The sequence below is a fragment of the Hippopotamus amphibius genome, chromosome 5 (assembly GCF_030028045.1).
Source record: "Hippopotamus amphibius kiboko isolate mHipAmp2 chromosome 5, mHipAmp2.hap2, whole genome shotgun sequence".
NCBI classification, from domain to species: domain Eukaryota; kingdom Metazoa; phylum Chordata; class Mammalia; order Artiodactyla; family Hippopotamidae; genus Hippopotamus; species Hippopotamus amphibius.
In genome coordinates this window covers 81,750,442-81,762,754 of record NC_080190.1, presented here as the reverse complement: position 1 = coordinate 81,762,754, position 12,313 = coordinate 81,750,442, and the positions used below count along the sequence as shown (strand labels likewise).

The following is a 12,313-nucleotide window of genomic DNA, read 5'->3' as shown; positions in this document are numbered from 1 at the left end:
CACCAATTCCACTGTTAGATGTGTATGCAGAAGAGCCTAAAGCAGGGACTCAAATAGATCCTTGCACGTGCATGTTCCCAGCAGCAGTATTCACGGTTGTGAATAGTGAATATTCCACCAAGAGGGTGGGGGGAAGCCGTCTCAGTGTCTATCTGCAGATGAATGAATAAGCACTGTGTAGTCTGTCCATACAATGGAATTTTATTCAGCCTTAAAAAGGAAGGAAATTCTGACACCCCCTGCACGGATGAATCTTGAGGTCGTTATGCTGAAGGAAATAAGCCAGTCACAAAGGGACAGAGACTATATGATTCCACTTATAGGTGGTACCTAGAGGAGTCAGATTCCTGGAGACAGAACGTAGAAGGGTGGTTGTCAGGGGCTGGGGGAGGGGAGGATGGGGAGTCAGTGTTCAATGTGGACAGTTTCAGTTTTGTAAGATGAAAAAGTTCCAGAGATCTATTGCATAACAATATGATGACTGCTACGACTGAAGTGTATACTTACGGAATGCTTAAGGTGGTAAATTTTACATTATGTATTTTTTTTAACCACAATTACCAGAAAAAAAAAAAAAGAAGACAGATTAGAAATAGAAGATCTGCAGGGGGCTGGGGCTCATTAAGTATTTGTGTGACGAATGAAGACTAATTTTTTTCAAAACTCCGAATTCCTCTCCATTGGATTAGAGCCAATCAGAGATGAAGTTGGGGTGAAAATGTTTTCAATCTGGGGTTAAATTCCCCCACATGTTTCTGTTTTATTGGCTTATATTTTTTCTATAAATATTTCATTTTTTCTTATATTGGGCTTCACCAGGGACCTATATATTGTTGATGAAAATATTTTTCCTTAGAATAAAATTTAAATATTTATCTCAGCATTACATTAACATACCTTTCAAAAATTAAGTCATTTAAGGTCTTTGGCTGAATTCTGATCTTTCTTTTTTTGAATTAATTATTTGGCTGCATTGGGTCTTCGTTGCTGCATGAGGGCTTTCTCTAGTTTCAGTGAGCGGAGGCCACTCTGTGTTGCGGTGCGAGGGCTTCTCTTGTTGCGGAGCATGGGCCCTAGGTGTGCAGGTTTCAGTAGCTGCAGCATGCCGGCTCAGTAGTTGTGGCATGAGGGCCCTAGAGCGCAGGCTCAGTAGTTGTGGCGCACGGGCTTAGTTGCTCCGCAGCATGTGGGATCTTCCTGCACCAGGGATCAAACTCGTGTCCCTTGCATTGGCAGGTGGGTTCTTAACCACTGCGAGACCAGGGAAGTCCCAAATTCTGATCTTTCATAAGCACTATTTTCATGGCAGTTTCTTGGCCTAACAGTAATATTTTGATATGAGTAGGTAATTTTGATGTTACGTTATAATGAAATGGAAGTGTGTTGGGTTAAAAAAGACCTTTTCTCCAACAAGGATCTACTGTATAGCACAGGGAACTATATATATAAATTTATATATATATATACAAAACTGAATCACTTTGCTGTATACCTGAAAGTAATGCAACATTGTAAATCAACTATACTTCAATATAAAAAAAAAAGCTGAAAAAAATGACCTTTCCTCTTGATCATTATTATCCTTTTCTTAGGATACCTGTTTTTTAATGAACTATGTTGGTTTCCATTTCAGCATTTGAACATCTGCTTTTGGTACTTTTAAATCAGGAGATGTATTTATGACAATAACATGTCAATGTGAAACCCTCTCTGTGTTTTTTCTTTTGGTATCTAAAAGCATCTGAGTCAGGATCTGGAAGACTCATCCTGTTCTTCCACACAAGGCAAATTTAACCGAGAGCAGTTTTACAAGTTTATCATCTTCCCTGGCAAGTGGATTAAGGTCTGGTATGATCGCCTTACCTTGTTGGCGTTACTTGATCGGTAAGCTGCCGGGCACGCACACGTGCGGGTGAAAGACACAAGGGGGTTGTAGCGGTGTGTGCTCACATGCTGAGCGTCTCTGGGGGTATTTTCAAGGTGTTGCCTTTTGTGCTGCAAACCCAGAGTCCAAGCAGTGAGAGCCTGATAACTGAAGTTGTTATTGAGCAATTAAAATGGGAACTAGGAGACCTGGGTAAATGGTTTAGCCTTAAGATTAGCTTTGGGGACAATATTATGCCTTGGTCTGCTTGTGACTTGCCAGTTTTTGTAGGAGCGCCTGTGGCTCCCATGTGGCGGGCCTGCAGTGCCTGGGTGACTGGCTGTGGTGTGAGGAGGGTCGAGGGAGAGGGAGGGGACGTGGGGAGTGAGGTCGAGCCCTTTCCTTTCAGGACTTGGGTTCTAAATACTTCTCCATCCTATAACCTGAATGCTGATCTTTCCTTTAAGCCCTCTTACTCTTTTTCCCCACTCTTCCTTAAGAGGCGATGTCGTGGGGTTGGCGCTGTGACTACTGGGTGGGGAGGTGGAGGCGGGGGAGGCGGGAGGGTCAGGTTGGCTAAGGCTTGATGAGGTTAGGGCCAGGAAGGGGCTTCCCATTTCCATCCCTCACCTCAAGGTATAAAAAGGACTGGGTGGTGATCTTCAAGGGCTGTGGGTTTGGAAGCGCATGATGCTGTTGCTAACGGTGTCATCAGCAAAGGCTGCGTTTCACAGTTAAATGTCAGCTTGTGGGTCCGTGGGAAGGCTGGTTTCCTGCCTTGCTGTAGTTGGTCCCCCAGGGACTACTTGTTCTAGTAATGTCTTAAATGGTGTGATCACATACTGAAAAACTATAGTCGTGCAAAATTACAACAGTAAATTTCAGGACCCACAAGTCAGGGAATGGAGTTATAATGGGTTTTCTAACAACACTATGTTACCCAAGGGGCACACACTTAAGAGGAAGACTTCATACTTAACTAAAATAATTCAAGATAATACAGTCTGTTAGACGAGGCAATTTTTTGGAAATACTCATTTAAAAAGATTATTGAAAGTTGGACTAGCTTGCATTAACCCTTCGTACTAAATACAGATATTTTTGTAGATTCCTAGGTTTGTTATTTTAAAATCTACTCAGTGATGAAAAATTAACGGAAAATCCAATGAAGGTCTAAAAATGGATGAAGATTATTATAGTTTTGAAAAGGTTATAGTGTTATAGTTTTAATCACCTCTCTTGCAAGTTACGATGGGCTTTAAATTTTGTGTTCAGGGGTGACCTGGGTAGAGACAGCCCCCTCCCTTATCCAGGGAGCCCCTGGGCTCTGGAGATCCCTATGGGGATCAAATCCAGTCCTCACCAGTTACTAGTGCTGTGACCTTGGGATGGCCAAGGAAACTCTCTGTGCCTCAATCTCCGCCCTGTTAAATGGAGATAATCTATATTCTATATCACAGGGAGGTTGTGAAGATTAAACCAATTTAGCCATAGAAAAGTTCTTTAAGTATTAGTTGCTCTTACTATTATTATTATCTGGAAAGTGGCCCAGAACCCAGAAAAAAAAAACAGTTTTAAAAATGAAATAAAAAGAGGTTAGCCAAAGTAGATGTTGTCAAATCAGACACTAAAACTCAGCCCCTTAGTAGGCAGGAGAGAGCACCCTTTCTTCAGAGCCCATCTAAGCCTACTTTCAGTCCTCTGTCAGCAAGCTTGGTGATCTGGTTTTCCAGTTCGCAGTCAATTAAGAGGGGAGACAGGGACTCCATGATCCCCAGCTGACAGCAAGGAAGGAGGAAGAAAAACCCAGAACACTGACCTAGAAAAGCTGAGCAGCTTGGGACTTTTACACGGAGAGTGTACCTGGCCCCCGCCAAAAAGGACTGTGGATCAGAACCACCTGGAAGCTTTGTAAAAACACAGACACCCAGGTGTGAGAAGTCACCACCCCAGCATGGCCTTGAGGACAGTGTGGCCTGTGTCACAGCACACCTCCTTAGCTCACCTTCTTAGTTTCAGTGATGATCTGAAAGGTCTGTTTAAGAAAACAGGGATTCACACAATAAATGTTACATTTTTGACAATGAGAGCTATATTTTTATTTGAAAAGGTATAAATAAATTACCTTAGATATTCATTGGGTGATGTGCTATTTAAAGTCACGGGTGGATGAGAGAAGTTGGATTTGCCAAATCAAAGCTTAGAAAGAAAACGTATACATAATAAAAAACAAACGGTAAGGGTTGGCAGGAAGTGGAAGAAATCGGTGAATCACAGGCACTGAAATTGGACTAATCACTGCTCTGAACTCCCATAGTGTAAGGCCTTCTGCCTGGTGTTTTTCAACTTTCCTCTGGAATTCAGACTGATCTTCCTTGAACGAGTTTCCTTATCCTATGATCATAGTGGCATCCCAGGTTCCTATGATCACAGCCTCTTCTGTATGCCATCCATTCTGCTCAGATATTTTCAGACTTGTCTTTGTTTTCCTTTATCATTTTCTCTTCTGCCATCACCCCATCTTGCAAAACACCTAGGTTTCCTTTTCATTTAACTAGTTTATCAGGTTGGCATCTAAAACAAAACATCTGCCCGTCTGAGAATCATTTCATTCATTGAACACATTTTAAAAAAACAAAAATTGAAGCACCTACTCCATGCTAGGCTCTACATGGAGCCCTGGGTATAGAGCAGTGAATGAAGCAGACATGGTCCCAGTGCTCAGGGAGCCTGACTCCACAGGGGCAGATGGGCTGAGACAGCAAATGGTACTGGGTACCGTGGAAGACACACATGAAGGCCTGAGATAGAGGGAACTTGGGGGAGGAGGGACACAGATGTCAGGACAGGTGGCTGCAGAAGGCTTATCTGAGGAGGAAACACACAGATACGAAATACGACAGGAAGCTCGCCACGTGACAAGTGGGGAAACTTGCCGTCCTCATTGTCATCGGGAGGACGTGCTCTCCTGTCTCCCACCCCTACAGATCCTCTCCACTACCTTCCCCCCAGCTGCTGTCTGGGCTGCCTTGCAGCAGACCTCCTTGAATTGTTGCCTGTGCTTTTTCCAGTTTCTCTTCTCCCGTTTTCTCATAAACCCATTGCATTCAGTTCTCTGACCCCAGGACTCCATAGAGCCTGCCCTGGTCCATGTCACCACTGACCCTGTCATTCATGTCGCTAGACCCCCGTCTTGGTTCACTTTCTTCTCTGGGCTCCCAGGGCTCAGCCCTCTCTTGGTTTTCCTTCTGTCTTGTTGGTCGCTCCTTCCAGGTCACTTTTGCAGGTAACCTCTTCACGTTGGTGTCCTTAGGAGCTGCACGGCTCTCGCTCTTTCTTTCTCCTTCTACCCTCTTTTCTCTGGTGATTGCATTTAGTCTTGTGGCTTTTAAATCCCACCGATCCACCAGTGACTCTCAGATTTCTAACTCCAACCTGGACCTGTTGCCCGAATTCACAACATGTGTGCCTAACTATGGGATTGACATCTCATGATCGGAGTTGAAGCAGCTCTACATCTCTACCTCATCCCGAGTCTCCTCCACCTGCAGTCTCCCCACCTCAGCTGGTAACCACCCTATCCTCCCAGCTGCTCAGGTTAACAATCTTGATGTCATCCTTGAGGCATCTTTTCTTTCACATCCACATTCGGTTTCTCAGAGGAAATTACGTTTACCTCTCCCACTGCAGCTTCCACCTTCAGTGTTACCGCCCTTGTCTGAGCTGCTTTCATCTCCCATCTGGGTTACTGCAAGAGCATCTTCTGCTCACACCCATTCTCCCTGGACACTGTTCTTTTTTTTTTTTTTAATTTTATTGAAGTAGAGTTGATTAACAATGTTGTGTTAATTTCTGCTGTACAGCAAAGTGACTCAGTTATACAAATATATATTCTTTTTCATATTCTTTTCCATTATGTCTTATCACAGAATATAGTTTCCTGTGCTCTACAGGAGGACCTTGTTGTTTATCCATCCTGTATATAATAGTTTGCATCTGCTAACTCCAAACTCCCAGTTCTTTCCTCCCCCCTCCCCCTCCCCCTTGGCAACCACAAGTCTGTTCTCTATGTCTGTGAGTCTGTTTCTATTTCGTAGATAAGTTCATTTGTGTCATATTTTAGATTCCATGTGTAAGTGATATTGTACTGTATTTGTCTTTCTCTGTCTGACTTACTTCACCTGGTATGATATTCTCTAGGTCCATCCATGGTGCTGCAAATGGCATTATTTTGTTCTTTTTTATGGCTGAATAATATTCCATTGTATATTTGTACCACATCTTCTTTATCCATTTGCCTGTTGATGGACATTTAGGCTGCTTCCACGTTTTGGCTATTGTGTATAGTGCTGCTATGAACACTGGGGTGCGTGTATCTTTTTAAATTATAGTTTTGTCTGGATATATGCCTAGGAGTGGGACTGCTGGATCAAATGGTAATTCTATTTTTAGTTTTTTGAGGAAGCTCCATACTTCTCTCCCTAGTGGCTGCACCAGTTTACACTGTCACCAGTGTCTCCCTGTATACTGTTCTTAACACAACAGAGCGAGGCTGGCTTCCTGTTCTTCACCACGCCAGGCCCTCTTCCAGCCTGACCACCTTTGCACTGGCTGTTCCCTCCCCCTGGAGCGCTCTCCCCTCAGATACCTGCATGACCAGTCCCTTGGTCTCCAAGTGTCACTTCTTAGAGAGGCTTAGTCTGATCTTCCGGTTTGAAATTACACCAGCTCCCTGTCCACACACTCATAACTCCTCTCACCTTGTTCTATTCATTTTTCTATCACACTAATCATCTTCAAATACTATATCATGTACTCATTTTGTGTGTGTATTATTTTATGTCACTGCCCACTGGAAAGGAAGCTTCATGAGTTTCGTTCAATAATATATCCCCAGCACCTAGAGCAGTGCCGAGCTCTTTTGTTACATGAATAAATGAGTTCCCTTAACGAACCCCTTCCCAATGTCTGCCATTATGATCCTTTTCCCCCAGACTGAAATCTTGGAATCATCTTTATTCTTTCAATCGGTCTTTCACCGTACAGAATCCATTCAATCACAGGGTCCTTTCTGCCTTGTTCTGTATTGTGTCTGAAAGTCACATGTCCTTGCTAATTCTCTAGCCATGTCACTTTCCCAGGGCCTCCTTACTTCTCTCTGGGAGTATTGTTTATCCTTTCCCTTTCAGTGCATCTTGTGAACCTCTGCAAGATAAATCTTTCTAAAGTACAGCCTTAATCAGGACACTCCTTGCCCACTGAGCAAACTTCTTAACCCAGTATTTAAATATCAGTAGATGAGGACCTGTGGGAGGGGAGTGATGGTGGGGAGGCTGGGGATAGAGGAATGGAGTCCTCCTGGTGGAGGAGAATCTGGGAAAAAAAAACTTCTTAGGAACCTTATTCTTTCTCTCTAAATAGCAAAGAAGTTTATTTTTTAATTGAAATTTTTCTTTTATTTCCTAAGCCTTTAGACAGTTTTAGATAGGTACTTCAAGATTTTATGAGCACACTCAAGAATACGTAATGTATTTTATGGACCTGAACTAACAAATACATTTAGCTCTATAAAAAGTGCATAGTAGAAACTAAAAAAAAAGCACATAAACTTATGTTTTCACGAAATGTGTATTGCCACCCCAAGTATCTTTTTGAATTTTCAACATGAGCATCTTAATAGCTGAGTTCATCACAATTTCTATACTTCTTGATTCTACACATCTTGATTGCCTGATTTAAAAAGTGGCAAAAGATATGAACAGATACTTCACCCAAGAAGACATACAGATGGCAAGTAAACATGTGAAAAGATGCTCCACATCATATATCGTTAGGGAATTATGAATTAAACCAACAACGAAATGCCACTACACACCTACTAGAATGGCCAGATCCAAAACACTGACAACACCAAAGGGTGTGGAGCAACAGGAACTTGCATTTCACTGCTGGTGGGATCACAAAATGGTACAGCCACTTTGGAAGACAGATTGGCAGTTTCTTCCAGACTAAACATACTCGTACCATTTGACCTAGCCATCATGCTCCTGTGTCCACACAAAAACCTGCACACAAATGTTTATAGATGCTTTATTCATGATTGCCCAAACTTGGAGGCAACCAAGATGTCTTTTGATAGGTGAATGGATAAACAAACGGTGGTATGTCCACACAGTGCAATACTATTCAGCAGTGAAAAGAAAGGAGCTATCACACCATGAAAAGACATGGAGTATTACTTCATGTGCATTACTACGTGAAAGAAGCTAATTTGAAAAGGCTACATTCTGTATGAGTCCACTGTGAAATCTGGGCAAGGCAGAACGATGGAGACAGTAAAAAGATGGGTGGTTACCAGGGGTTAGAGAGGAGGGATGGATGAACAGGCAGAGCACAGAGGATCTTCAGGGCAGTGAAAATGCTCTGTGTGATACTGCAGTGGCAGATACGTATCTTTATACCATTGTCTGAACCCATAAACTGTTCACCCCCGAGAATGAACCATAATGTCGACTATGGGCTTTAGTTGATAATGGTGTGTCAGTGTTGGTTCATCAGTTATAACACGTGTAGCACCCTAGTGGGGGGGGGGGAGGGTGGGGGTGTGTTTGGGGGGAGGCGCTACATGGACACTCTTTGTACTTTCCCCTCAATGTTGTTATAATTCTAAAATTGTTCGAAAAATAGTCTATTAATTAAAAATCAAATGTTCAGGAGTGCCTGAACATGCCAGGGATGCAGCAGTCAATTGTCCCTGTAAAAATGCTCATAATTTAATGGGAAAGACCAATATGGGGACTTCCCCGGCGGTCCGGTGGTTAGGACTCCGTGCTTCCACTGCAGCGGGCAGGGGTTCAGTCCCTGGTTGGGGAGCTAAGATCCCACGTGCTGCGCGGCACAGCAGAAAAAACCCCCAAAACCTATATGTACATGTGCAAAAATTGGTGAGGTAAGAAATCTACTCAGACCTCTTGTGACTGACCCATCTAAACACTCGACCCTGTGGTCCCCGCCATCCTCCCCTAACTTCATTTCAGCTGCTCGCTCCCATAACTCCACCCTGCATCTCGTCCTCCCACAGAAGCCTTCCACCTCTGACGTCATAATCCCAGCCTCCTTCACATCCCCACTGCCTCCCTCCAGGGCCCCCACATCCTCTCTTGCTCTTTGATGCATCTACCTCCTCCCCCTAGCAGCCCTTGTTGCCTCCCCCATGATCCAGCCTTCAGCTCCTTGGTGTCAGCATCTTAGAACTCCCTTTCTTGTCCCTTTGCACACCCACTGATAACACCCTCTGATGAGCTCACCTCTCTACCCTACACCTCTCAAGTGGGGCCCCCCCAAGAGAAAACCGCTCAGTGAGACTGTGATCATGACATACTTCCAGTCGGACCCTCTGCACTGTCAGCTGCCTGGCTGGAGCTCTCCTGGTTTCTGAAACTGAGCAGCAAATTCTGGCCACGGAGACTGTATCTTGAAGGGACTGCCTGCTTTAGCCACGTGCAATGCACCCCTTCTCCCATTTAACGGGGTCAGCAAGGCTTCTCTGAAACCCATGTCACTGTTGTGAATGGAACAATTAACAGTCTTCTCCCAGCAAACCCAGTGTAGGGGCCGAGGACACCCAATGGGATTACATTTCATTTGTTTCAATAACAGAAAGCGGGGGTTAAATATGGATTTTTTAATATAAAATGCAGGAATAAGGAAAGAAAGGAACCTGAAAATCTTGTCACCAAATATAAAGTCGTGCTTGGGATAAGTACTCTCGTGGTCAGTCTTTTAAGAAGCGTGCGGGTATTCTCTGTTTAAAAACAGCCAGCCTTACCTTGTGTTCCCTCCGTTTTGATTTGTTTATTTTGCTCAGAACCGAAGATGTCAAGGAAAACGTGCTGGCAGTGTTACTCATTGTACTGGTTTCGCTGCTCGGATTTCTGACGTTGAACCAAGGCTTTTGCAAAGACACGTGGGCGCTCCTCTTCTGCCTGGTCATGGCCAGCTGTCAGTACTCCCTGTTAAAGGCAAGAGCACATCTCATTCTTACCATCACTAGTGTAGCCTTGAAATCATGAGATGATGACACAGACACTTCTGATTTTTGTTCTAGAGCGTTCAGCCCGACCCCGCCTCGCCAGTCCACGTAAGTGTCCGATCACAGGCGAGTAGCTCGTCTGGTCTGCTTGCCTTGAAGATAGGCGACTGGCCAAAATCGATCCAAAAGGCAATGTACATATCAGTATGCATATATACTGAATATATAAATAGAAATATTAATGCATGGTGGCCAAGTTCAGGCTAGATCTGAGAGCGTAGTGGGGATGGGCGTGGGGAGGGTACCGAATGGGGAGCACGAGTGTGTGGAGGGCCTGGTCTATCCCACTGGACTCGTGTCGAGAAAGATGGTGAGTGGGATGGACTCTGCAGTCAGGGTGCCTGTGCTCGTTTTCTGGTTCCTGTGTCTCAGCGTTGGACCCTGAACAAGATGTGTACTCTCCAGGCCTCAGCTTCCCTGTGTGTAAATAAGGATAATAAAAATATCTTTGGAGATTCAGTAATCCAAGTAACAGTGCCTGCTATACAGAAACTGCTTAATAGATGGTAGCTGTTATTAGAAATGTCAGTTCTGTTAGCATGAGTCATTATTCTCTTTACCTGAAGCTGATCTCTTCCTCTTTCACATTTTCAAGTATATTGTTACCTTTCCTCTCGTTATCCGGGGCTCATTTATAACCGAGACTCTGGGCGCCCCAGTACCGATCTCTTGGTGCTCGGGCATTCTCCCGTGAGCTCGGAAGCACATGTAGCACCCGCTGACCCCACTGCACCTTCCCCTGCAGCGCTGTGGGTCCAGGTCTGGTGCTGTCCCTGCCGGGACCCCGGCCACATGCCTTTGCACCAAGACCGCTGCCTGGTGGATGTCCCAGCTCCTTGAGCAACCGTCTTTCTTCTGTTATGGTGAGCTCCTGTGGCCCCCCCCCCCAAAACCCTGTCAAAGAAAGAAAACTTGACCTTCCCTCTATTGTGCTTTAAAAAAAGATTCATACCCAGGATTTAGGACTGCTTTTAAATCTGTGATTGCTCAGGCTTAGCTCACAGTAATTAAGAAAAGCTTATAATTGGACGCTCACCTGGCATACATGGCTGTCTTGTTAAATTCCTCTGTTCCCGATAATTGGTTTACATATACTACATCTTCTTTTATCCCAGAGTCTGAATGTCAAGATGAGGAGAAGCAGCATAATTAGGGTATCACGGATGCACTGTTGTGATTATTGTCAGGGATCCGGGTTAGGTGGTTGGGAGTAGAGATGTGCAGCCCTGGGAGGTTTTGTGCGAGCCCATCCTGGAGGCGACACTGCCGTCCTCCTGCTGCAGTGACTAAGCCCCTCTTCCTAGTGATGGCGCTTGGGTCACTGTCTTTCTGGGTGACCTGGGGGAGGGGTGTTCTATGCTATTAAACATTCATTTCCTGCGTGTACTTTCAAGAATAGTGCTAGGAGAGGAGGACGGCAAGTACAGCTGCATAATCCCTGTGGATTCGTAATGACTGTTTGCAGGCCCCCCGGGTCACGGCTCTGAGTTGGAGTCGTATTGTCTACATTGATCCAGTTCCTGGAGGACTACATCCAGCTGCTCTTCCTTTATCTGAGCAAACATGTCATAGTGAGATAGGAAGAAATGACTTCTCTTACTGTCAACGGAAGCCACAGTCAGACATCAAACTGTTTATTGCAGTAATTAATTTGCTTACACAGATTTCTAAGCAGATTAGTCCCTGATTTGAGTTGGCGTTTCTCTGATTGTTCTGGTGAGGAAAGAAAATGTGGTCGTTATAAAGTATTTCCTCTTGCAATGTGGCTGAGCCCTGTAGGCGTTTAGAGGCTGATTGACTGTTTAGAGATGAGAAAACCTCAGAAAGGAGATGGTCAAGAGATGAACCCAGTCTGGTAGAGAGATGGGTTCTCTCAAGCCTACCACCAGCCCTGGTTCAGGATCACTCATCAGGGGCTGTGGAGGAACCAAAGTGCTTTTTCAAACTACGTTACTTTGTTCATTCCCAGGCAGTGGCTGTTAATACAGTCAATTCTTGGAGTGATTGACTGACATTTCTTCTCTGTTTCCTTCCAGGAGCACAGAGGTGGCAAATGTTGAGCAAGTTGTTAAAACCAGAAGATAGCAAAGTGAAAAAAAAAATTTTTTGCATAACATTCTGTGTGTTTCGGATAGTGTTGCGGAATTGATACAGCCTTGCTAATCGACATGGTGCCATTGGCCCCGGGGTCTGAAAGAAATGTGTCTGATTGTAAAAGAAAGCAGTTCCAGGAGAGCTTAAAAATTGAGGGTGGGGGAGGCTCCTGGAACGGATCTGAGGATCCGAGACTGGCAGTTTAGTGACAGGTGGTGAGGCTGTTCCTTGGCTTACACAGATTTATACACTGGTTTAACCAA

At 44.5% G+C, this 12,313-nt stretch overlaps 1 protein-coding gene across 9 annotated transcripts in view; it reads left to right on the top strand.

Moving 5' to 3' along the window:
* The window catches only part of PCNX2 (pecanex 2), a 288,254-nt gene that overhangs the window by 65,484 nt on the left and 210,457 nt on the right, over positions 1-12,313 (top strand). For 8 of the 9 annotated variants that reach the window (XM_057737510.1, XM_057737504.1, XM_057737503.1 and 5 more), the window contains 3 exons: positions 1,739-1,884; positions 9,732-9,885; positions 9,972-10,004. The exons of the other annotated variant lie outside the window; for it this stretch is intronic. In XM_057737510.1, coding sequence (XP_057593493.1) covers positions 1,739-1,884; positions 9,732-9,885; positions 9,972-10,004 — 333 coding nt within the window. The remainder of the gene's footprint in view (positions 1-1,738; positions 1,885-9,731; positions 9,886-9,971; positions 10,005-12,313) is intronic. 9 annotated transcript variants of the gene reach the window in all.